Here is a 26,981-nt window from a genome sequence, read left to right on the forward strand (position 1 = left end):
ACATACAGTAGCTAAGTATTTCACTACCTACCCACAGTTGAAGGTCAACTTGGTTTTTATCTCTTTTTGAAAATCCGTTTTTTCCTGACAATTTTCAAAAACTAAATCCTCACTCAACATGTCTCTGACTGGGTCTCAGACAGGGGACTTTGACCTAGTCCAGTTGGATACATACACGGTCAAACAACTAAGAGGATTCTGCAGGGCATTAAGGGTACCCACCCAAGGGGCCTCAAGAAAGGAGGACTTTCAAGTGGCGCTGAGGGCCTGGGCAGAAGCCCATTTAGAGGATGATGAGGAAGAGGAGCCAGAAAATGGCCCCTCAGAAGGATTTTCACTATCTATGGATGGTGTTACCACTGCAATTGTGCACCCTTCCAGACCAGGGAGCAGTGTCTCCATGCAAAGCCTGACCGCAGAGGAAAGGAGAGAGGAAAGGGAGTTCCAATTGCAAATGGCAAAACTGAAAATTGAGGCGCAACAGGAGGAGAGGAGGGCAGAAAGAGAAGCCAAACAAGCTGAGGCTGAAAGGGCAGCCAAACAAGCGGAAGCTGAAAGAGCAGCCAAACAAGTGGAAGCTGAAAGAGCTTTGGCTGAAAAGAAACTATTGTTGGCTCATGAACTGAGTCTTAAGGAGCTGGAGATCAAGGCAAGACAGTCTGAATCCAGCAATAATGGTGGCAGCATACAGACAGGACCTGCTGGAGAAAAGAAGGTTCGTATACCCAAAAATGTGGTGCCCAGTTTTGTGGTGGGAGATGACATAGATAAATGGTTAGCTGCTTATGAAGTTGCACTAAGGGCTCATGAGGTTCCTGAAGGGCAATGGGGGGTAGCTATGTGGGGTTATGTGCCGCCATTGGGGAGGGACACACTTCTCACATTGGATCCACCGGATCAAAACACATACCGACTCCAGAAAGCCACTTTACTTGCCAAGTTTGGGCTGACCCCTGAGGGATACCGTCAGAGGTTCAGGGACAGCACCAAACAAACCACACAAACATGGGTAGATTTCTTTGATTTCTCTAGTAAGGCACTGAATGGATGGGTGCGGGGCAACAAAGTAGCAGATTATAAAGGTTTATATGACTTGATCCTGAGAGAGCATATGCTTAATGTTACTTATACAGATTTGCGCCAGCACCTAGTGGATAGTAAGCTGACTGATCCCAGGAAGCTTGCTGAGGAGGCGGACCTCTGGGTTAGCACCAGAGTGTCCAAAAAGGTACCTGGGGGGGACTCCCACAAAGGTGGTCAGGGTTCCCAACAGAAGAAAGAGGGGGGAGATAAACTTACAGATAAGGAACTCTCGAAAGGCCCCCAAAAGAATTCCCAGGGAGGGGGTGGCAACCCTTCCTTTTCCAAATTTGGGAAAAAGCCAGGGACATTTGACAAGTCAGGGAAATCTAGCCCCAAATGCATGGAGTGTTACCAATATGGTCACTACAAAGGCGATCCACAGTGCCCCAAGAGGGCACCGTCCACTACCGGACAGGCACCTGGGTTGACTAGTGTAGCACTCGGGGGGGAGATGGACCCAACTAGCTTTGGGGAGCAGGTAGAGATTTCCCTAGTGTCCCTGGGAGAAGGAGAAATGGTGCCCAAGGCCCACATGCCCAGAAATACTTCCAAGTACCGGCAGTGGGTCACCATTGATGGGCAGAGGGTGGAGGCTCTGCGTGACACAGGAGCCAGTATGACTACTATCAAGAGTCAGCTGGTGTCAGCAGAGCAGATAGTACCTAATACATTCCACCAGGTCAGAGTCGCTGACAATCGCGAGAGTCACCTTCCGGTGGCTCTGGTTCCCTTTGAGTGGGGGGGGGTCTCTGGTACTCTGAAAGTAGCTGTGAGTCCTGCCATGCCTGTAGATTGTCTGTTAGGCAATGACCTTGAGCACACTGCTTGGAAAGAAGTGGAGCTCAGGTCTCACCTGGAGATGTTAGGGTTACCTGAGGGGGTCTGCATGACCACACGGTCCATGGCTGACCGAGAGGGAAGTCAAGGGCATCTGGAGCCTGGAACGATGGCCCAGAGAGCTGCCAGGAGGAGGGACCAGGGGTGTGGGAAACCGGCCCCAGCTGTTCCCACAGTGGCTGACGGGGCTCCTGAGGAGGAGGCTCCTGAGCCAACTGGGGAAGACATTGCCGCCCTAGGTGACTTACCTGAGCTTGCTGGCTGGCTGGCAAGTTGAGGGTGGACCCACCAGGGAGGAATTCTGCAAGGCGCAGAAAGAATGTCCCACTCTGGAAGGTTTGAGGAAACAAGCCTCAAACCAGGCAGCAGGCGACACCTCTGGCGATCACCACCTATATTGGGAGAATGATCTCCTCTAAAGTGAGCCTAAGGTTCCGGGCTTTGGGGCAGCACGTATGCTGGTGGTCCCCCAATGTTACCGAACCTTCCTACTGGGTCTGGCTCACGACATTCCCCTGGCAGGACATTTGGGGCAGGGCAAGACCTTTAACAGGCTTGTCACCCACTTTTATTGGCCCAAAATGAGGACACACTCAGACAAGTTCTGCAGATCCTGTCCTACCTGCCAGGCCAGTGGTAAAGCAGGAAAAAGGGTTAAAACCCCCCTGATTCCACTTCCTGTCGTTGGCACCCCCTTTGAAAGGGTGGGCATCGACATTGTTGGTCCCTTGGACCCCAAAACTGCCTTAGGCAACAGGTTCATCCTGGTTTTGGTGGACCATGCCACCCGTTACCCAGAGGCAATCCCTCTGAGGAAAGTAACTGCACAGGTGGTGGCCAGAACCCTGATGGGGATATTTACCCGTGTGGGATTCCCCAAGGAAATAGTGTCTGACAGAGGCACTAACTTCATGTCTGCATACATGAAGTCTCTGTGGGATGCGTGTGGTGTAACTTACAAGTTCACCACACCCTATCACCCCCAGTCGAATGGTCTTGTGGAGAGATTCAACAAGACCCTGAAAGGCATGATTGGTGGCCTCCCTGAGGCCATGAGGCGTAAGTGGGACGTCCTCTTACCATGCCTTCTCTTTGCTTACAGAGAGGTCCCCCAGAGAGGGGTAGGGTTCAGTCCCTTTGAACTTCTCTATGGGTACCCTGTCAGGGGACCCTTAAGCATTGTCCAGGAGGGATTGGAGAAAGCTCCAAAGACACCCCCTCAGGATGTGGTCAGCTATATGTTGGCCCTCCGCAACCAGATGACCCGCTTCTGGAAAGAAGCCCAAGATAACCTTGAGGCCAGTCAAGAGGTGATGAAACAATGGTATGACCAGAAGGCCACCCTGGTAGAGTTTCAACCTGGAGACAAAGTGTGGGTAATGGAGCCAGTAGAGCCCAGAGCTCTCCAGGACCGCTGGTCTGGCCCATTTGAAATAAAGGAGCGGAAAGGGGAGGCCACTTACCTAGTGGACCTCAAAACCCCTAGGAATCCCCTAAGGGTGCCCCATGTGAACCGACTAAAAGCTCATTTTGAGAGGTCGGAGATCAACATGCTTCTGGTCACAGATGAAGGAACGGAAGAGGAGAGTGAACCTCTCCCCGACCTCCTCTCTGCCCAAGAAGGTGATGGGTCAGTAAGCGGGGTCATTCTGTCTGACTCCCTGACTCTAAATCAGAAAGGAGACTGCTATGAGCTGTTGGAGCAGTTCTCCCCCCTGTTCTCCCTTACTCCTGGGCTGACCCACCTCTGTGTTCATGATATTGACACTGGTGACAGTCTCCCTGTGAAAAACAAAATTTACAGGTTGTCAGATAAGGTGAAGGCCAGCATCAAGGAGGAGGTCTCCAAGATGTTGACTCTAGGGGTCATTGAGAAATCCAGTAGTCCCTGGGCCAGCCCAGTGGTATTGGTCCCTAAGGCTACTGCCCCAGGTGCGAAGCCAGAACTCCGGTTCTGTGTGGACTACCGGGGTCTCAACTCAGTCACACGGACTGATGTTCACCCCATCCCCCGAGCTGATGAGCTCGTGGACAGGCTAGGCGCTGCCAAGTTCCTGAGTACGTTTGATCTTACTTCAGGGTACTGGCAGATCGCCCTAACTGAGGGGGCCAAGGAAAGATCCGCATTTTCAACCCCGGATGGCCATTACCAGTTCCGGGTGATGCCGTTTGGGTTGAAAAATGCCCCTGCTACCTTCCAACGGTTGGTTAACAGGGTCCTAGCTGGCAAGGATGCCTTCTGTGCAGCCTACCTGGATGACATAGCTGTCTACAGTTCCAGCTGGGAGGAACACCTGCTTCACCTCAAGGAGGTGCTTCAGGCCCTGCAACAGGCAGGCCTGACCATCAAGGCCAGTAAGTGCCAGATTGGGCAGGGTTCCGTGGTGTACTTGGGACACCTAGTGGGTGGTGGCAAGGTGCAGCCACTCCAGGCCAAGATTGAAACTATCAAGGCCTGGCAACCACCCCGAACACAGACGGAGGTGAGAGCCTTTCTAGGCCTCACAGGATACTACCGCCGATTTGTCAAGGGCTATGGTACCATTGTAACACCCTTGACAGAACTCACTTCCAAGAAGCAACTTAGGTTGGTGAATTGGACAGAGGCTTGTCAGAAAGCCTTTGACGCCCTGAAGGAAGCCATGTGCACGGCCCCCGTACTCATGGCCCCTGACTACTCCCAGGAATTTATCGTGCAGACAGACGCTTCAGAGCATGGCATAGGGGCAGTCCTAGCACAGCTAAATGAGGAGGGCAGAGATCAACCGGTAGTCTTTATTAGCAGAAGGCTATTACCACGGGAACAGAGGTGGAGTGCTATTGAACGAGAAGCTTTTGCTGTGGTCTGGGCACTGAAGAAGCTAAGACCCTACCTGTTTGGGACTCACTTCCGGGTTCAGACAGACCACAGGCCCCTCAGATGGCTCATGCAGATGAGGGGTGAGAATCCAAAACTCTTGAGGTGGTCCATTTCCCTACAGGGGATGGACTTTACGGTGGAACATCGCCCAGGGGTTGACCACGCCAATGCTGATGGTCTCTCCAGGTACTTCCGCCTTAGCGATGAGAGCTCCCAGGAGGTCGGGTAGCTCTCCCCACTTTCAGCTGGGGGGGACACATGTTAGACCTGACAGCCTTAGGGTAGTCACCCCTAACTTTTTGCCTGCCTCCCTCCATTTTTTTGGACACTGTTTTTGCTGGTTTATAGACTCTGCGCACTTTACCACTGCTAACCAGTGCTAAAGTGCATATGCTCTCTCCCTTAAAACATGGTAACCTTGAATCATACCTGATTGGACTATTAATTTACTTATAAGTCCCTAGTAAGGTGCACTTTATGTGCATAGGGCTGGTAAATTAAATGCTACTAGTGGGCCTGCAGCACTGGTTGTGCCACCCACTTAAGTAGCCCCTTTTCCTTGTCTCAGGCCTGCCATTGCAAGGCCTGGGTGTGCAGTTTCACTGCCACCTCGACTTGGCATTTAAAAGTACTTGCCAAGCCTAGAACTCCCCTTTTTCTACATATAAGTCACCCTTAAGGTGTGCCCTAGGTAACCCCTAGGGCAGGGTGCTGTGTAGGTAAAAGGCAGGACATGTACCTGTGTAGTTATATGTCCTGGTAGTGTAACACTCCTAAATTCATTTTCACACTACTGTGAGGCCTGCTCCCTTCATAGGCTAACATTAGGGCTGCCCTCATACACTGTTGAAGTGGCAGCTGCTGATCTGAAAGGAGCAGGGAGGTCATATTTAGTATGGCCAGAATGGTAATACAAAGTCCTACTGACTGGTGAAGTCGGATTTAATATTACTATTCTAGAAATGCCACTTTTAGAAAGTGAGCATTTCTTTGCACTTAAATCCTTCTGTGCCTTACAATCCACGTCTGGCTGGGCTTGGCTGACAGCTCCTTGTGCATTCACTCAGACACACCCCAAACACAGGGTACTCAGCCTCACTTGCATACATCTGCATTTTGAATGGGTCTTCCTGGGCTGGGAGGGTGGAGGGCCTGCTCTCACACAAAGGACTGCCACACCCCCTACTGGGACCCTGGCAGACAGGATTAAACTGAAAGGGGACCTGGTGCACTTCTTAGCCACTCTTTGAAGTCTCCCCCACTTCAAAGGCACATTTGGGTATAAAACAGGGCCTCTGCCCTACCTCATCAGACACTTGCTGGAGAAGAAACCTGAACCAGAAACTACATCCTGCCAAGAAGAACTGCCTGGCTGCTCAAAGGACTCACCTGTCTGCTTTCTACAAAGGACTGCTGCCTTGCTGTTGCCCTGCTGCCTTGCTGAACTCTTGTCTGGCTGTGAAAGTGCTCTCCAAGGGCTTGGATAGAGCTTGCCTCCTGTTCCCTGAAGTCTCAGGACCAAAAAGACTTCTCTCTTTTACTTGGACGCTCCGTGCGCCGAAAATTTCGACGCACAGCTTGTTTCGCGGCGAGAAAAACGCCGCACACCGACGCTGATCGACGCGACGCTCTTGGGACGATCGAAGATCCGACGCACGGCCTCGCAAGGAAAACGCCGCCCGACCTCTAGAGGAGAAATCGACGCGACGCCTGCCGTGAGTTCGTAAATTCGACGCGCAGCCCCGCAGATCGACTCGCAGCCGGAGAACAAGCAGGAGAATCCACGCACAGACCCGGGACATCTGGTAATCCCCGCGATCCACAGAAAGAGACTGTCCACGCGCCGGAAAACGACGCCCGACTTTCCCGCGTGGAAAATAACGACGCAAGTCCGTGTGTGCTGGGGAGAAATCGACGCACACACCCTTTTTCCACGCACCTCTTCTCTTGTGGCCCTCTGAGGAGATTTTTCCACTCCTAACCAGGTACTTGTGCTTGAAAGAGACTTTTGTTACATTCTAAAGACTTAAGACACTTTATATCACTTCCCTGTGATATTTCTACAATTTTCCATTGCAACTTTATTCTTTTTGACCTACAATTATCCTGATAAATATTATATATTTTTCTAAACACTGTGTGGTGTATTTTTGTGGTGCTATATGGTGGTATTGTATGATTTATTGCACAAATACTTTACACATTGCCTTCTAAGTTAAGCCTGACTGCTCGTGCCAAGCTACCAGAGGGTGGGCACAGGATAATCTTGGATAGTGTGTGACTTACCCTGACTAGAGTGAGGACTTTTGCTTGGACAGAGGGTAACCTGACTGCCAACCAAAAACCCAATTTCTAACAAAATGTAAATACTTAAAATGCACCATAATTATTAGTAATACATATAGGAATCAAGAGATATAAAAGCATTGTAAAGTACCCAGATAAACACTAGAAACCAACAATCCAATCTTATTAAATAGGGCGGAGTTGACAGAGTCCTTGACAACCTCGGCAATAGGCTGGTGATGGAATGAGGTTGGAGAAGGGGTAGAAATCTGGCCTGGTTGAGAGTTGTGTGTCACACTATGAATGGAGAAAGGTAATAAGCTGTATGTTGGGTTGGCTGAGAAGATTTGGATACGTCAAATCTGAGGACCTTCTGCAGCCTTGAGAAAAAATGCCCTGCGTGGGAGGTCTGTGAAAATTGTAACTGCCTAGGTCACACTGTTATTCGGTGCACTTTGGCCCCACTTGCCACTCTCGTCATTAACCATCTGACTTAAAATATTTTCCGGCATTTCTAAGGCTCAAAGTTGCACTCAAGTGGGCTCCACATGGTCAGATACCTCATTTCTACAGTCCCATTTAAGCCTTCAATCTTCTGCTAAGAAAACAAACCTCAAAAACGTAGCCACTAAGAAAGAACTTTGATACCTTCTTCCCTAGTGTCATTAAACGTTCCAAACGTCCAGGAAAGGTGTACAAGGCCGACTATGAGTTCAAATTAGCAAAAAGGCTTTTATCATCACAGTAAAAAGTACATTAACCACTGGCTCACAATCTTCCAGGCAGATGCTTCTGTCTCTGGTACCCAATCTAAATGTAAGCAAATCTGCTGACTTTCTTCAAGGCAGATGCACCTGTCTCTTCTACACAATCTAAAGGTACATATATCCACAGCATACTGCTACTACCAGTCAAATCCTTGCCTTTCTTGTACTTGTGGGTCATTAAGAAGGTAGTTTGCAGGTCTAGCGATTCAAGATGAAAAATAACACCTCTGTTCTTGTCCAAGTGTTAGACTTGGCCTTTTCTGCATGGTCGTCCCAGATTTTTGCCTTTCGTTGCTTTTCTTTGCTGAACTAGTTGTGGCTGCCTTTTAGGACTCTGCACTTTTTCCTGCTAATCAGTGATAACATGCTTGTGCTCTCCCTTGAAAAAATTGCAATATTGGCCTACACCTTATTGGTACATTTTATTTACTTATACGTCTCTAATATATGATACTAGATGTACGCAGGGTGTGTACATTAAATGCTACAAGTGTCAAGCAGCCCTCATTGTGCCACCCTCTAAAGTAGCCTTTAACCAAGTCTAAGGCCTGCCACTGCAGCCTGTCCTGTAGTTTTAAACTACCACTTAGACCTGGCGAAATAAACCTTTTTCCAGGCCTAAACCTTCCTTTTTAATACTCATTAGTCATCTCTATACTAGGCCCTAAATGCTCACAGGGCAGCATGCATCATATTTAAAATGTAGTACATGTGTGGTATGTTGTAAATGTCCTGGCAGTGAAAAACATCTAAAGTCATTTTTCACTGTTGTATGGCATATCTCTTACATACACTAAAACCATGCTCCCTTATAACTGTCCAAACCAATTGTGCCTTTCTGCCAGTTCCTAGTTCACATAACTGTGAATGTCTATTGTGGGTTGAGGATTGCATCCAGACACAGAGCCTAAGGAAATCCAGGTGTGGGGATAGATGGTATTCGTGACAGGATAGTTAGAGAGGAGTAGTACCCTGCTGTACTTACACTTCAAAGGGCCCTCCCTACAGCACACACGTAGGATCCTGACACAAGGCCCACCCTTGCCTTTCACACACTAGAGAACAATGACACAATTTTTAGAATGACAAACTTTTGTGACCCACCTACCATTAATGGAAGGCGATTTTTAATGCAACTAAAGCATTGTGTGACAGCCCACTGTCATTTACAGACAACACATATTCTATTAACATGCCCACTAAATTTGCAGAGGCATACAGTTTTACTGAAAAAGCTATACTGCACACAAATGATAATAGGTGGAAATCCAGTTCTAGTAAACATGTATCAGTTGTGTGATACAAAGTAAAATATTTCGATTTGTTTACTTCCCATTCAAATATTTGTTTCCATCACACTGCAGAATTCCAAATATGGTGGGCAGTAGTCTGGCCAGAAAGGCAGGTATAGTTACTTCCACCACCCACACATGTCCCCTGCCGTACTTAAAATCAGAACACATAGTTATGTTATATTATTTGTATTTGTATAGTGCACAACTTGCCCTAGAGGGTATATTTACACAGTTAGTTGCCATTTGTGATAATTCTTTATGGCACATGATTTGCATCCTAGTAAATATGTGAGGTTCCTGAAAGACTGGTTACAATTTGTAACTCTACCTGAAAACTTGTAAATATTTGTCATTTTGAATAAAGTATTTAGGGCCTCATTTTGACTTTGCCAGTCCCACCACTGGACCGCTAAAGCTGTGGGGAGGACGCCACAGCCATGGCAGTGGCATCCCCCGCACTATTACAATGTTCTTGCTGGTCTGACCGGTTGGAACATTGCAATAGAGTGTTCCCGCCGGTCAGACTGGCAGTGACAATGCCACAAGATAGCAATCAGCTCCCTTAAAGGAGCTGAGTGCTATCTCGTAGCACTGAGAGGGCCGATCAGCACCCTCGGAATGTGCACTGTCTGCAAAGCACTGCCCCCTGTGGCCACAGCACACCCTCAACGCCAGCCTTTCCATGGTGATGAAACAGCCATGGAAGGACCGGCATGATGAGAGTTGTAATCAGTCAGGTGCGTCTGGGCTCAGTGCCGCTCAGGATTGGTGGAACTCTGACTGCCATCGTGCCATCGGGACAAAGGTTCCTGGTGGGGATGGCGGTCTCCCGGGGGGTCTGCCTGCCAGGGTTTTAATTGGGAGGTCGGACCACCTGGAGTGTGACAGTCCAACCGTCTACACGATTGTTAGCTATTTTTGCAACAAAGTACTTTTCCATTTTAAAGAAATAATATTTATGTGGTATACCGCCAGGGCCAAAACGACGGGAGCACCGCCAACAGGCTGGCGGTGCCTCCCGGCGTATTTCGCGGTCGCACCGCCGGGGCCGCCGGTTTACCCCCACAATGGCCCCGGCGGATGTAATCCGCCAGGGCAGCGCTGCTTGCAGGGATTACGTCCCCCTTACCGCCAGCCTGTTTCTGGCGGTTTGCACCGCCAGGAAGAGGCTGGCGAAAGGGGTGTCCTGGGGCCCCTGGGGGCCCTTGCGCTGCCCAGGCCACTGGCATGGGCAGTGCAGGGGACCCCTAACAGGGCCCCGGCCAGCTTTTCACTGTCTGCATAGCAGACAGTGAAAAGCGCGATGGGTGCAACTGCACCCGTCGCACGGCCGCAACACCGCCGGCTCCATTAGGAGCCGGCTCCTATGTTGCGGCCTCATTCCCGCTGGGCTGGCGGGCGCAAACTTGGTTTGCGCCCGCCGGCCCAGCGGGAATGTCATAATGGGGGCCGTCCGAGTGCGGCCGCATTGGCGGCCGCATGGCGGTTACCGCCTGGCGGGCGGCGGTAGCCGCCCACCAAGGTCGTAATGACCCCCTTAGACATTAATGTATTGCTATTGATGTGAGTTTCCAAGTTCTTTGCTTCTCTAAAGTCAGGAGTTATATTGTGAACTCTTTGACAAATGCCCTAGAAGGGGGTTTTGATTGTCAACACTGTGACATATGTAAGAGGAATGGGGTTTCCACTGAGAACCCTGTCATAACAACTAAAGGACAAACTTCCTTATATAAACACCACAGGCAGTGGCTATACATTGTTTGACACTAAGGTACATTCTGACACAGCACTCTAGTTCAATGGGGGTGCTAGAGAGGTCTTGATTTAGTTATGTGCATTTGTAATTTTTAGTTCAGCATTTAGTTGCGTGTGAATTAAAGTATGTTTTACTTTTTAAATGTAAAAACACAGGACATTGACTAATTAAAAATTATTGGGCACTTTTTTTAAATCTTTTAGCTTACAGCTTTAGTTGCTTCAAATCATTTGATACAACTAAGTAATATAAACTTTTAATTCCGCCTTACATTTTGGGGCAATCTTGATTTAATGACATATTAGATGACCAATCACCCTCAGTTGAAAGAAGTTAAAATGAAGGAGTTCGTTGGACAGAAGCATTCTTGGCCCACTCCCAGCCTTTGCTACTGTAACCCAAAATGTTGGTGTTACTACCAATGTTGACCTTACCATCTACATGCATGTCAACAAGATAGTTGCTACAAGTAACTCCCTTTGAAGATCTTAAGGAAACGTTTTCCTTGCCTCTGAGTTGCAGGGAGAAGTGCAGGTCCAGGCATCCAGCTCATCCTGTTTGGATGGAAGGATAACAGTCTTGTTTGGCCTAACATAATATGTTTTCTGCAACCTTCAGATTGTGCAACTGCCATGTCTGTTTATTAATGTACCTCAGTTCACTTCTGTTAAACCCCACTTGGACATCCTCCACAGGTTGCTACTAATCTATGAACAGTTCTTAAGACATAGTGCAAGGTGTACTAGAAAGTTACCAGCTCTCGTCCTGAATAATTCACCTCTTGGCTGCAGCCTTACATGTCTAATGACATGCTTTGCACTGCTTCTCAAGCACTGATAGTGGTGCCCATAGTCCATCGGAATCAGAGCAAGCAAATGCTGTTTCTTTTTTTCTGCTACTAGTTCTAGTACACAGGTAAAAGACTCTGCTCATGTGAGTGCACGGTGAGCAATGTGCCTGTGCCGCATGCAACACTCAAAGTAGAAAAATCTGAAATGCCAATGCTTGTTCTTCTTTGTGATGAACAGTTTAGATCTTTTTCTCAACCTCTGAGTTTCTGCTGGCCATGTGTAATTCTCAAGGAAACGAGGAACACCATTTGCAACTTCCTTTTTTCATCTATCGGGGACCGACTGTGGTATATTGTCATCATCACCAAATGTAGAGTTTGAAATGAATAGCAGCCATTTCCTCAACCTTGTCACACAAGCCATCACCAAAGGAAAGCTGTTCTTATTCTACCACTTCTTCAGTTTTTACCTTTTTCCCAAAACGTTCTAATATCCCAACAAATGTCTACACACTACTACATTACAGGGAGAAATAAATCCGTTAGCTGTATGATACTCAGGGACCAGAAATTTTACTTATTGGCCTGTGGTTCAGCGTGTATTAGTTACAATTCTAACAAACAATTGAAAGGATTTCATCACTATTTGTGTCAAATGGATAATGTTCTGAGAACTAGAACTCTTTTGGTAGGGCAAAAATTGTTTAGGTGCCATTGTAGTTAAATGTGAAAAAGACTGTCTTAGAAAATGTATCGGTTTAGTTCTTTATATGGGCATGAGAAAATAAATATGAATGTAGCTAATAGCCAGCAAGAATATTAGGAGACATATTAGAAATACACTTATATATGTGCTCCCCGTGAGAATCTGCTTGTCTGCTCAACGTAGGATCCGGAGTTTTCACCATCTGCCTCATTATCATGGCTAAATTGCTTACAAATAATAGCGAACCTTTCACCACATATAAGGACACACTACTCATAGGAAGACCTAGGTTTTCGTGCCCGGTGCTCATGGAGAGTGGACTCAAAACACTTAATATAAAAAAGCATATCACATATAAACCTTATTTTAGCATAACAAATAGACTACATGACTTCAGATTAAAAGTATTTTAAAGAAGCATGGTCCTTCAATAGTGAAACAAGAAAGACTTGTTCATATCCACTACCACATGCCTATGCTTGGAAGAGAAAAACATATGTCAGATGGGAGCACAAATGGCCCACTAGAGCTGAGGCTAGAGAACTAAAAAGAAGGATCACTCTGGCGAGACAAATTTGTCCAATCCATTTACTCAACAAAACCATATGATTTATTATTATTTAATATGCATATATAGACACCTACTGAGAGTCCCATGAGGCCTGGGTGTCTCACATGTATGCTAAACATGACTTTAAAATCAATTTATTGAATATATTTATAAATCAAAAAACGTCCAAAGTCTCACTATCTTTGTATGTAACACGTATAATATTGCCATGATTTCATAAAAAATGCAATTTTAAACAAAATGTTCATCAGGAGATGGCCCACAGTATTTTCGGTCATCAAGTCTTTATGTGTGTAACCAAACCAACGAGGTTTAGACTGCAATCCGCAAATGCAGTTTCTTATCTGCCACTTTCGACTTATCTGCAGCTTTCTAATACGTGATTAAAGTGCTACGTATCCCATAGCACTCTAATCACCAGTCTCTACATGATCAGCATTCAAGACAAAGCACTCAACTGGATCTCCTCCTTCTACACCGGCGGTACTCAGAGGATCCTCCGCCCTTCATCTCGGCCCCAAAAGACATCATCTGCGGCGTCCCTCATGGCTCCTCCCTCAGCCCCACCACCTTCAATGTCTACATGACTCCTCAAGCTGACATCGTCCACACCCACGGACTCAACATAATCTCCTATGCAGCCGACACCCAGCTTGTCCTCACCCTCGCAGATGACACCACCTTCACACAAACCATCTTTCAAAGCACCATGACGGACATTGCCGTCTGGATGAAGTCCAACTGCATCAAGCTATACTCTGACAAAAATGAGATCCTCATCTTTGGAATCAAGCCTTCCCCCGGGACAACACCTGGTGGTTCACCACCATCGGTCCTCAACCCGCACCCACTAGCCACGCATGCAACTTTGGGATCATCCTGGACACCCATCTGTCCATGAAACAACAAATCCAACAAATCAATGCTGTCTCCTCTGCCTGCTTCAACATCCTATGCAGGCTACACAAGATCTTCCACAGGATACCCATCTCCACAAAGAAGACAGTCACCCAGGTCCTTATTTCCAGTCACCTTGACTACGGTAATGCACTCCACGTCGGAACCACCAAACAGCTCCTAGGCCGCCTATACTCTGCAGCCAGACTCGTCCTCGACCTCCCTAGAAGTACCAGCATCACTCCCTACCTCAGAGCCCTCCGCTGGCTCCCCATACAACAAAGACAGCTCTTCAAACTCCTCACACACACATACAAAGGTCTCCACAACTCCAGACCCACCTACATCTACAACTGCATCACATTCCACCAACCCACCACAGAACTCCACTCGACCGCCCTCGTCCTGGCACAGATCCCCCGCATCTGCCACAATACGCCTCAGAGGCGCTCCTTCTCCCACCTCGCCCCAAGTTCTTGTACATCCTTCCCCTCCACCTACGCACATCCTACTCCCTGAAGGACTTCAGAAAAGAGCTTACAACCTGGTTGTCTGACCATCACCACCACCAGCCAGGCAAACACCACAGCATCAAACCTGCGCCTGTGGACCCCCCGGGGCGACAAGCTTCCACCCTACAAAAAGTGCTTGATTGATTGATTGATTGATTGAAAAGATCACATTTTGTATTAAGTTTGGGACTCTGCAGTAATTCTGAAGCTAATAAGATCTGCATGTAATCTATTGTTATTTATTCAGAGCTAGGATTTGCAATTTGAGGAAGACTATGGCCCTCATTACGACCATGGCGGACAGGGGAGAAGTAGCGGTAATACCGCCAACAGGCCGGCGGAAAAGAAAATGGAATTATGACCATGGTGGTTACCGCCATGGTCATCCGCCACTTCTCCACTCCGACCGCCAGGGCGGTGATGACCGCTGGGCTGGAGACTTCGGTCTCCAGCCCGGCGGCCGTCACCAGACCGCTGGCGGTATCAGGACCCTTCATACCACCATGGATTTCGTGTGGTTTGGAACCGCCACGAAATCCATGGCGGTAGGCACTATCAGTGCCAGGGAATTCCTTCCCTGGCACTGACAGGGTCTCCCCCGCCTCAGAGTCCTCTCCCCACACCCCAACCCCTCTACCACCCCCCCAAAGGTGGTAGTACCCTACCCCCCCACATTGACACACACCCCCCTTCCCCCACACAGACACCACCACCACACATACCAGCACACATATTAACAAGCATTCCAGCAGACACACACAGATATACACGCACACATACATACAGACATACACGCACACATACTCACAGTCAAATATACAAAAACGCACACATTTTTAAACACACAACACCCCGCATGCATACATGCACTCACACACCCCCTCTACACACTCACACCCCCATGCACGCACACAACACCCCCTACCCCCTCCCCTAACGGACGATCACCTTACCGTGTCCAGTGATCCTCCGGGAGGGGATGGGAACCATAGGGGCTGCTCCGCCGCCAGCACCCCGTCACCAGAACACCCCCACGCTGAATCATGGGACGTGATTCGGTGGGCGGTGTTCTGATGACGGGGCGGTGGAGGTGAAGCAGCCTCCACTTCCCCGACGACCGCCAGTATGGCTGCTGGCGGCTCTCCGTCCAAAAAAGGATGGAGGGCTGCCAGCAGTCATAATACGCTGCACGGAAAACCACCTGCACTGGCGGTCTTCAGCGCGGCAGTACCTCAGCGGTCTTTCCAAAAGACCGCCGAGGTCGAAATGAGGGCCTATATCTTACTATTGGATTAAATCTTCACAGACCCCAGGCTGAAGGCCTCCTAGTAATGCCTGTGTGTAATCACTCAGAGGAACATTTTCACATTTCATGGATAAGAAGCATGTCTTCCTGGAAAGCCTCATTTAATCGATTTTCTCTCCATTTCAGCTCACTAGGGCCACAATGGTCTACAGTTAAAGAATTCTCATTTTGCACATTAAGCAGTAGACCTTGGAGGCTGGTAAGACTCAGTCAAAGTGAGTCACTGCCTAGCTAGGCCTTCTTTAATAAAATGGAATGTCACCCAAAAAATAAATACATGCAAAAGTTCTGTCAGCCTTTTGGCCTATAGCATGAACCTGAAAAAGTAGATTTCTCTGATGATTAAACATTCAAAAATCAGGCAGAAACAAGGTAGAATGACATACAGCTAATACAGTGAAGTACACTATGTACTCAACCTTACCATCCGTCAGATATGTAAATAAAACTGAAAATGAATTGTGGGAAATACACTTTTAAATTGGTGTTTTGCAAGAACAATTCTAAGAATAATCCAAGAGAAGGGCATAAAATGCAGTGAAACATATTTCAAGTTTAGAAATAAAATATGACATGCTGTTTTTGAAAAGTATATTATACATGACACAAATGATCACAATAAATGTAGTATTGCCAGCTTTAGCACATGTGAACCATGCCCCTAATTTAGCAAATTCATTAACTTTTTAATGTTTTTAATGTCTCTTGAGCATCATACACTAAGGTGAAATATGAAAACATCAATTGCACATACAAATTACACTTTTCACAGCTATCCACATACTATGCCATGCACTGAGTCACAATTACCATCAGCTAACAAAATCTTTGTCCCATTAAGTCCATCAATTTAATTTCAATCATAGACTTTTTCAATGATACTCATGAAGGTTCTTACCTGCCATGGCTGTAAACTCATGATGTCAGCACAGGTCCTCTGATCAAAGGAAGTGCCATCCATTCTACAAATGCTCAGATCATGTAAAGACCGTGCAATAGCATAAACTGCAGTGTAAATTTTGTAGGGATAGCCAAAACTGGTGATACCGGTGGGGTTTACTTGGAGTCTTTCCAACTTCTCTGCACCAGTGCACACTAGAGTGTCATTGCTGTAGACATCCATTGATCGTCGCTTTCCATAGTGAAGCTTGCAGCCAAATGTTTCTTCCCAGAACTCTTGAAGAAACACATCATCTGTGGTTCTTAAAGGGTGTAAGCCGGTGAGATACTCTTCAAAGCCTGGTATTTCTCCACTGTAGATTTCAAAACCAATGGTGCCACTGAGAATTTCTGAATATTTTTCCATAAACATAAATCCTGATGTTGACCAACCCTCAGTGGCAATCAAAACCTTCCCAGTGACATTCTGTTCCATCATCTCATCTAGAACCTCAGCCAAACTGGCAGCATTGGAGAAGATGGCAATAGCATTTGCGGATGATTTCTTTATGACCTGAACAATATGAAAAGCGTTCTTGTCAGCCCGACCTGTGATAATGGTCTCACAGAAAGCTATACAAGCCCCAGCATTGACAAGCTCTTCCCTTAGAAGTTGTATTCCATATTGGCCATAGTCATCATCATCTGCCAACAGGCCAACCCAAGTCCATTCAAAGTGCAACAGCAATTGGGCCAGTCCACAGGACTGATAGTCATCACTGGGAACAGTTCGGAAGAAGGATGGGAACTCATTTCGGTCACTCAGGAGTGGACTTGAAGCAGAATAACTGATCTGTAAAAAATACATACAACCAAATGTTTATTCCATAAGATAAATTGTAAATAAGGAGGTGAAGGTGTCAGGAAGGAGGAACAGGAGCTGCTTATATATTGTTTTCACTTATTGTCATTAAACGTTATTGAGGAAATAGCCACTTGTATTCTTTTCCACCTATTGAGTACTATATTGACATCTCTCCTTGATTTCCTGGATGCAGGCTCTAAATTGAATGCCATTCACAGTACTACCAATTTCCTATGTCAAGCAAAGAACAGAAATACTGCATGGTCAAGCTCCTTTGATGTTCTCAATACAGGTAGGGAAGGGCATGTTCATTTACTTAGAAACAAGTTACAAACATACCTTACTCCATGTTCGTTTTAATTAGCATTGGATGGAGCACTTCTTCCTTTACCTCCATATATAACTGAACTCGTTTGGAACAGTGCACTTGCACTGAGCCCACCACTGCACTCAACTGATCACTGCTATTTCCCACGGGGTATTGATAGATTATGTTTCAATTATTATAATATAAGCTATTCAATATTTATTGTATAACATAAATTCTTTGTTGTAAACCACACCAAACCCTGTATACAAATATGTCAGCACACCACAGGGCCTCATACATACAGCTTTTCTGTTAAATGTATGCACTTATTTAATGATCACTAATGATGCTCTGGTATGCACTTGTAGGTCACAAAAGCAACTGCTTAATAAAAACAAAATATTGTCGCAAAATATTAACCAATCCTAGGTTTTAATGGCTTTTGTACAGCATTCTGGGATTTGTCATCAAACAACATTAAGAAAGTAAGCAATCAAAAAAATTACTTAACAAAAAAGGTCAAAAATAAAACCACATACATATAATATCAAACTGGCCCTCTTTACAGAGTCACTCCAATCTTTTTTGCTTCCTCCTCCTACATTTTTGCTGGATTTTTGCTCTTTTTGGCCTTATGACTCTGTGCACTTTACCACTGCTAAATAGTGCTCAAGTCCTAGTGCTCTCTCCCTAAAACATGGTTACATTGGTTTATAACCAATTGCCATATTTAATTTCCTTTTACGTCCCTTTAGAGTGGTATACCTATACCCAGGGCATGTAAATTAAATGCTACCTGTAGGCCTGCAGCACCTACTGTGCCACCCACTTAACTAGCCCTCTAAAACATGCTCCAGGCCAGCCATTAAAGTCTGAATGCAGTGTTCCCCTGCCACGTAGACTTGGCATCTAAAACCCCTTGCTAAGTCTTAAACTCCCCTTTTATTACATATAAGTAACCCATAAGGTCGGCCCTAGGTAGCCATAGGGCAGGGTGCAGTGTAATTAAAAGGTTGGACATGTACTTTTATGTTTTACATGTCATCGTAGTAAAAAACGCCCAAATTCATTTTCACTACTGTGAGGCCTACTTCTTCCATAGGATACAATTGGGGAATTCCTTATTTCATTTAACCCCTTCGTTTCCAGGCCCTTTCCCCCTCAGGTGCCAGGCCTTTTTTTGGCTATTTGGGGCAGTTTGCGCTTAGGCCCTCATAACTTTTTGTCCACATAAGCTACCCATGCCAAATTTGAGTCCTTTTTTTCCAACATCCTAGGGATTCTAGAAGTACCCAGCGTTTGTGCAGACCAAGAAATTAGCCAAAATACAAGAAACATTTCATTTTATTTAAAAAAAATGGGAAAAAGGGCTGCAGAAAAAGGCTTGTGGTTTTTTCCCTGAAAATGGCATCAACAAAGGGTTTGCGGTGCTAAAATCACCATCTTCCCAGCTTTCAGGAACAGGCAGACTTGAATCAGAAAACCCAATTTTTCAACACAATTATGGCATTTTTCTGGGACATACCCCATTTTTTCTATTTGTTTCTGCTTTCAGCTTCCTTCCAGTTAGTGACAGATATGGGTGTGAACCCAATGCTGGATCCCAGAAAGCTAACCATTTCTGAAACGTAAACACAATTCTGAATTTAGCAAGGGGTAATTTGTGTAGATCCTACAAGGTTTTCCTGCAGGAAATAACAGCTGAAATAAAAATAAAATTAAATTGAGGTGAAAAAACCAGCCATTTTTCTCCATGTTTTACTCTAACTTTTTCCTGCGATGTCAGATTTTTTAAAGCAATATACTGTTACGTCTGCTGGACTCTTCTGGTTGCGGGGATATATAGGGCTTGTAGGTTCATCAAGAACCCTAAGTACTCAGAGCCAATAAATGAGCTGCACCTTGCAATGGGTTTTCATTCTATACCAGGTATACAGCAATTCGTTTGCTGAAATAAAGAGTGAAAGATAGGTATCAAGAAAACCTTTGTATTTTCAAAATGGGCACAAGATAAGGTGTTGAGAAGTAGTGGGTATTTGCACATCTCTGAATTCCGGGGGGGGCATACCAGCATGTGAATTACAGAACATTTCTCAAATAGACATTTTTTTTACACACTGTCTTACATTTGGAAGGAAAAAATGTAGAAAAAGACAAGGGGCAATAACACTTGTTTTGCTATTCTGTGTTCCCCCATGTCTCCCGATAAAAATGGTACCTCACTTGCATGGGTAGGCCTAATGCTCACAACAGGAAACGCGACATGGACACATCACATTTTTACATTGAAATCTTATGTGTTTTTTGCAAAGTGCCTAGCTGTAGATTTTGGCCGGTAGCTCAGCCGACACCTAGGGAAGCCTACCAAACCTAGACACATAGGTGAATCCAGGATGTGGTGACCTCTGGGGCTTTCACCAGGTTCTGTTACCCAGAATCCTTTGTAGACCTCAAAATGTGGCTAAAAAAACACTTTTTCCTCACATTTAAGTGACAGAAAGTTCTGGAATTTGAGATGAGCCACAAATTTCCTTCCACCCAGCGTTCCCCCAAGTCTCCCGATAAAAACGGTAACGCATTTGTGTGGGTAGGCTTAGCGCCTGTGACAGGAAATGCCTCAAAACACAATGTGGACACATCACATTTTCCCAAAGAAAACAGAGCTGTTTTTTGCAAAGTGCCAAGCTGTGGATTTTGGCCTCTAGCTCAGCCGGCACCTAAGGAAACCTACAACACCTGCACATTTGTGAAAACTAGACACCTAGGGGAATCCAAGATGGGGTGACTTGTGGGGCTCTCACCAGGTTCTGTCACCCAGAATCCTTTGCAAACCTCATAATTTGGCCCAAAAAAACCTTTTTCCTCACATTTGGGTGACAGAAAGTTCTGGAATCTGAGAGGAGGCACAAATGTCCTTCTACCCAGCGTTCCCCCAAGTCTCCTGATAAGAATGGTATCTCACTTGTGAGGGTGGGCCTAGGGCCCGCGAAAGGAAATGCCCCAAAACACTATCTGGACACATCAAAATGATCAAATACTAAACTACCTGTTTTTTGCGGGGGCCTGTGTTTTTGGTTCTGGGCTCAGCAGCCATATAAGGAAACCTAACAAACCCAAATATTTCTGAAAACTACACACCTGAGGGAATCCAGGGAGGTGTGACTTGCATGGATCCCCTAATGTTTTCTTACCCAGAATCCTCAGCAAACCTTAAATTTAGCTAAGAAATCAAATTTTACCACATTTCTGAGTGGGATCGCCGCACCAAGACATATTTCCTACTACCCTACGTTCTCCTCAGTCTCCCGGTAAAAATGATACCTTCCTTGTGTAGGTGGGCCAAGTGTCCGTGACAGAGAAGAGCCAAGAATATGTCGAAATTGAGGGGGAACCAAAGAGGGTCACAAAGGGTAGCTTGAAGAAAAACATTTTAGGCTGACAAGTGCGGCAGAATTTTTATCAGTATAGATGAGACAATGCTGGGTGGTAGGAATTTTGTTGATTCCTGCAGATTCCGGAAGGTTCCATCAAAAAAATGTGGGAAAAATGTGTGATTTTAGGCAAATTTGGAGGTTTGCAGGCCATTGTGGGTAAGAAAATGGTGCGGGTGCATGTGAACCACACCACCCTGGACTCACCCAGATGTTTAGTTTTCAGATGTGTCTAGGTCTTGTGGATTTTTCTACATGGCAGCGTCCCAAAGTCCAAAAAGTGCAACCCTCACCATTCCAAGTGGGATGGTTTTGAGAGTTAGCCAAGCTCTCATGACCCAAATGTAAAACCAAAACCCAAAATAATCAAATGTCCTCTTGCTTGCCATAGGATAAGATGTTTTAGTGTGCGGGGGAGAGCTGACAGACTGTTACCCCCTTCAGTTAGGGTGGGGGCATAACCCATACTGGTTGGTAGCCACCACCACATTATTTTTTTTTTTTTTTTTAATTCGCTGGTATCTATTAACCCCACCCTCTTATTCTGAAAAAAAAAAATCTTCCCTGGTCTCTTGGGGGCAGATGGGCCTTCCAAAAATAGGCTGATCTGGCCCCAAGGGGGCAGATATGGCCAACAGTAATGTGCCCCCAGGGGGAGCGACCCTTGCCGAAGGGGCTGCCCCCCCCAAACAAAACACACACATACACACACACCAATCCCTGGTGCCTAAGTGGTTTCTGCCCCCCCACCCCCCGGGGGATATCAGCCGAACAGAAATAGGCTGATCTGCCCCCAAGTGGTGCAGAAATGACCTTAAATAAATTTGCCCCCCCCCCCGGGGAGCGACCCTTACCTAAGGGGCCGCTCCCCATATATAAAAACATAAAGTAAACAAAAAATATATAAATCCCTGGTGTCTAATGGTTTCTGCCCCCCTTGGGGGCAGGTTAGCCTAATAAAAGTAGGCCGATCTGCCCCCAAAGGGGGCAGAAACGTCCTAAATACAATTTGCCCCCCAGGGTTGCCACCCTTGCCTAAGGGGTCACTTCCCATACATAAAAACATAAAGTAAACAAAAAATATATATATATCCCTGGTGTTTAGGGGTTTCTGCCCCCCATGGGGGCAGAAAAGGCCTAAAAATATTTTGCCCCACTGGGGAGCGGCCCTTGCCCAAGGGGCCGCTCCCCTTATACGTAAGTATGAAAATAATATTCTTTGGTGTCTAGTGGGCATTTCTGCTGCACGATTGTATCGGGATCGGGCAGCAGAAATACTTGCAGAGACATGAAAGGAAAGGAAAGGCCTTTACTTTCCTTTCATGCCTCTGCCTGCCCCCTCCTCTTGAGCGGAAGAGAAATGTTGAGAAATGGCTCTGACTACTAAAGCAGTCTGTGTGTGGCTGCAGTGTTTGTAGGTTGTGTTCATTGTCTTCTGTATTTTTCCTCCGCCTCCTTCACAGCCCTGCGTTTTTTTGTTTCTTTTTGTTTTCAGTTTTGTATAGAGACAATACAAATCAAATGTATTGGAGCACTTCACATAAACACCAGATATATTGCATAAGATCACATTCCTCTATTTTGTGGGCACAGTGAGATTCAGTGATTTGCACAGAATCACAGGATGTAAGCCTATGATGGGTCTCGAACCTGCTTCCACAGCTACTAAGTCGTCAGCTCTGACCATTACGCCACATACTCTCTTGTTTGTTATTCGGTATGATAGTAGGTTTGTATTTAGAGTAACAGTAAGTGTGACGTTTTATTTTAAATGTTGTATGAGCGACCATTCAATGGAGTGGATGGACAAACTATTTTGTTTTTTACAACATGATGGTGGCATGTGAATCAGGTTTTTTTACTCACCCATCTGCTTCCTACTGCCCTCCATTCCCTGACAGTCATTTGTTTGTGGTGTTCACAGCTAACAGTCATTAAGTGATGCAGAGGCTGGGAGCAAACAGCTGCTCATTTGATTATTACTGGTGCAATCTGAAGTTGCTAGTAGGTGCGCTCTTGGAACTCCTCTTTTTGGTGTTGTTAAATTTGAGAATGTGCGTGGGTGAGCACAGCTGGAAGCTTATCTATGATGCTATTGCACCCCAGTTATCGCATGTGGGTGAGCACAGCTGGAAGCTTATCTATGATGCTAATGCATCCCAGCTATCTCATGTGCAGAGGGCTGCTGCCACAGTTATGACACTTGACGAAGACATTGCATGCGGAATAGTAATTTCCAAGGTTTGATGATCCGCTTGCATACCCCTAGCACGTCTGACTTTTCTTCAGTTTAACCTCTTTTTTTCTTGGTATGTGCTTCATTTGATATAGATTGTCGTCTTAGCTTCTGTGCGGTGGCTGCATCTTTTTGCCATGGTGTCCAGCAGTGTGGCTGCTGTGCAGCATGGTTCAAAGTAAAACAAAATTATATGACATGGGCAGCATTGACTGCACCATAGTGTTTTATTTTTACTTTCAGCCATGACAGTATAACATGACTTAAAAACATATTTTCAAAGTCAATAGGTCTCGCATAGCCAAGACTTATTGGCTTTTCCAGTGCTTGTTTCATTCATTGTTCTCAAGTCTGTTTGGAAGATTTACAACAATTCTTCTGATAATCAGTTGTGGCATTCTAATCATTCTCTGGATTAGAAAATAAAACTCAGTCTAACATCCAGAATGAATTCCAAGTATGGGTTTGGCACCAAGAATCTACGGCAAGAAACTCTAGCATTCTATCTGGATACGAGTGGCTGACTGTCCCAGGCGAGTAATGGACTCTGCCTTTCTGCGATTTGGATGCTTCACAAGTGAAACCAGTCTTTTGATGCATAAACTGTTTGTAAGAAAGTGTTCTAGAAGTTTCATTGGAACTGCCATCAATGAGTTCATCAAGGTGAAACAAATGCTATGACCAATAAAGATGCACCAAGCCTATTGCTGAATAGTGACGTTGCAAATTGTGAAATGCGTGCACTATAATGGACAAGCTACCCATCCAATGTTCGACCAATACCTTTAAAGACTGAACCACGGACTAGAGTTAATGCACAAGAGATGTCATCCACCCAGGATTCACTAGATCTACAAAATCTGTTCCAGTGCATACCCCATCTCCTTCACCATCCGTTGTCAAATGAAAGGCAATAGGGCAACAAAATAAACATACCTATGCTGTTCCAATTGCCTCAAGCTCTACGGCAAAGGCCCCTAAAAACAGTGTAACTATACGACATTATCAACAATTGGAAAGAAATGAACTAAGTTGAAATCATTTCTTCATCCATTATAAAAGGGAAAAAGACTGTTCTTGCCTTTCTGAAAACCAATGAAGACTGTGCTAAAGGAAAGTGTGACCCTTTCTTTCAGTTTTTCTTTCACAATCAACCTGATGAGATATCGACAACATACTTTGCCTGGTTTGCCTTTTGATCTCTCAATTCACATATGATAATACACGTCTTGTTTTTATGCAACATTTTATTGCAATATTGTATGCATTGGTATACATTTTTTATGAGCTTTTGAGTTCAGAAATGTTTAAAAAAATGTGTTATCTCAACTAACAATTGATGAATGTCATGAACGCTGTGACAAGGCCTGTTTAAGCCTCTTCTATTTTTATTTTGGGCTTGTTTGCAGATGTTTTAATCACTTTTTATTAGAAAGTGTGAGGTTTTAGACAAACGCAAAAGTGTATGTTCATGCCCGCCTCCTATCCAGGCTTACATTTTTTATAGGAGCAAGTTATCTATATGTAAATTGAGATGACACATTGTTTGCCATTTCTAAGTCTTGTTGATGCTTACATGTCTGAAAGTTGTGTTTTATTTTAGCAATATGATTTAAAATAGACAATCAAATACTATGAGAACTAAGGTATTAGACTGTTAATTGGAGGGGGTTGGAGCTAGAACAATCAAGCCTGGTATCACGCCTGTTTGTAGCGACCACCAGCGGTGACTGGGAGCTGCTCCAGGAGTGTTACAGAGAAGTGACCTTCAGCCTTGCACTGCCTATCCTTTTATGTGTGGAGCCTCTGCTTCTAGTGTGGGGGCTCCACACTCGTAAAGACACTACTCATGAATTTCCTTTATGAATAGCAAAATCTCATAAAAAAACACAAAAGCATTTGTTTACCTTTGTGAATCAGGCACAAGGTTTTAAAAACTGTTATCTCAGTACAGCTATTTGTAGTTGGTCACCACAACCATAAGCTGAATTACTAGAATGTAGTGAATATGGTTAATTTGACTTCTACCATAGATTTATTTTGAGTTGTGTGAATAATGGAGGAAGTCATGTAATAGCGCAAGAAAATTGTCTGCCACCGTAAAAGCCATGGAGGTTCTCTCACAGCCCACCAATTTACATATCAGACTGCCACTTTGCAAGCAATAATCAATTGTTGTGCAGGGATGTGGAACTCTGATAATTTATTTGGCTGGTCTTCAATGACTGTGTGCCAGGGATACAGTTATTGCACATGTAGACATAAACGTTTGGGGCACAATTTATTAAGGCATCTTTGTTTTAACAGTGTGTTACAAGCAAAAATGGCTGGATTTACTCCAGCTAGGGGGGTCACAAATTTACACATAGCAGTCATAACCCATATAATCCTGTGTAAACGTACACAACTGCAGCACACAGTAACAAACACTTTCACTCAAGGGGTGGATAGTGGGTGCAAACGAGGTATGATTAGCTGTTTTGCAATTGGAAACACCTACAAATGTAATTTTGTGAACATTTCTAAATTGTTCTCCTTCCGTTTTCCACCCTAGATGTCACTGGAGTTTTACACTACGCAAGGGCGGGAATGAATCTCATCCTGCATGTGGAAAGGGAATCCAGCAACACCCAACCTTTGTTGTCACTTTTGGAAGTAGTTTCTCCCCAAGAAAAAATGCTGTTCCTAAACTTATATTCTTTTTTGTTGGAATGACCAAAAAAGTCACATGGCTTTCCAAGGGGTACGCCTGAAAACAGGCGCAGATTTGGTTCAAAAGCAAAACAGGAGAAGTTCTTTCAAGGGAAATTCTGTAATTCTACTTTTTTTCAGGACAATTCTTTATTATTTTCTTTTAGCTTCTTCCACAGTTTGTTTTAGCAGAAAGGTTATTTTTTTGAAGTAAGACATTACTTCAATAAAATGCAAATGCTCTCACTGTGTGCAGCTCCTCTGGTGAAAATAAAAAAGTTACACACCCCTTCTATAAAACGCATCTATGTTATCTTAACTCTGATTTGATAATCAATGATCACTGCAAGGTCTTACCTGAGGGTGCTTGTAGAGACTCAATATTCTTGACATAAGGATTGAAACTGTTGATGTAGCATCTCCTACAATGGCCATAGTTGGGTGATTCTTCCAGCAGAGGTAGTTTGGAGTTGGTACTTCTTCTCCTGTCAGCATCCATAGAGTTCCCACGAGCGATCGCTCTAAGACCATGCATGAGTCATGAATCCGGAAGCCAAGGGTGATGTTGGGTAAGAGGCTGGATTTCATGTTAACCTCCTCAATGGCAAAAGTCATGGCTTGGAGCCACGGGAAAGATGCAGGCAGAAACCTGAAACATACAGAGAATGATGAGGAGTACTTTGTTGAAATTTTTCATAATTGCCAGACTAATGGCTCCTTAATTTGGGAAGGAGTGGCCCCTGTCAACTTATTAATCACAATGTTGTTAGGCCAAAACACAATTTATAGAGAATCTCTGCCCATCCCCTGGTTGCTATAGGTGAAGCAGAGATGTGTTTGTTAAGTGCAAGCACTTTTAAAGTAAGGAACACAGCAAAATAAAATTCCCAAACCAGTTTAGAA

At 45.2% G+C, this 26,981-nt stretch overlaps 1 protein-coding gene across 1 annotated transcript in view; it reads right to left on the minus strand.

Annotated features, from left to right (window-relative positions):
* The window catches only part of LOC138268716 (extracellular calcium-sensing receptor-like), a 77,846-nt gene that overhangs the window by 14,730 nt on the left and 36,135 nt on the right, over positions 1-26,981 (minus strand). The window contains exons 2-3 of the mRNA XM_069218647.1: positions 26,436-26,727; positions 16,565-17,398 (exon numbers count right to left, since the gene is read on the minus strand). Of these exons, the coding sequence (XP_069074748.1) occupies positions 16,565-17,398; positions 26,436-26,727 (1,126 nt within the window). The remainder of the gene's footprint in view (positions 1-16,564; positions 17,399-26,435; positions 26,728-26,981) is intronic.

This window comes from Pleurodeles waltl, chromosome 12 (assembly GCF_031143425.1).
Source record: "Pleurodeles waltl isolate 20211129_DDA chromosome 12, aPleWal1.hap1.20221129, whole genome shotgun sequence".
In the NCBI taxonomy this organism is placed as follows: Eukaryota; Metazoa; Chordata; class Amphibia; order Caudata; family Salamandridae; genus Pleurodeles; species Pleurodeles waltl.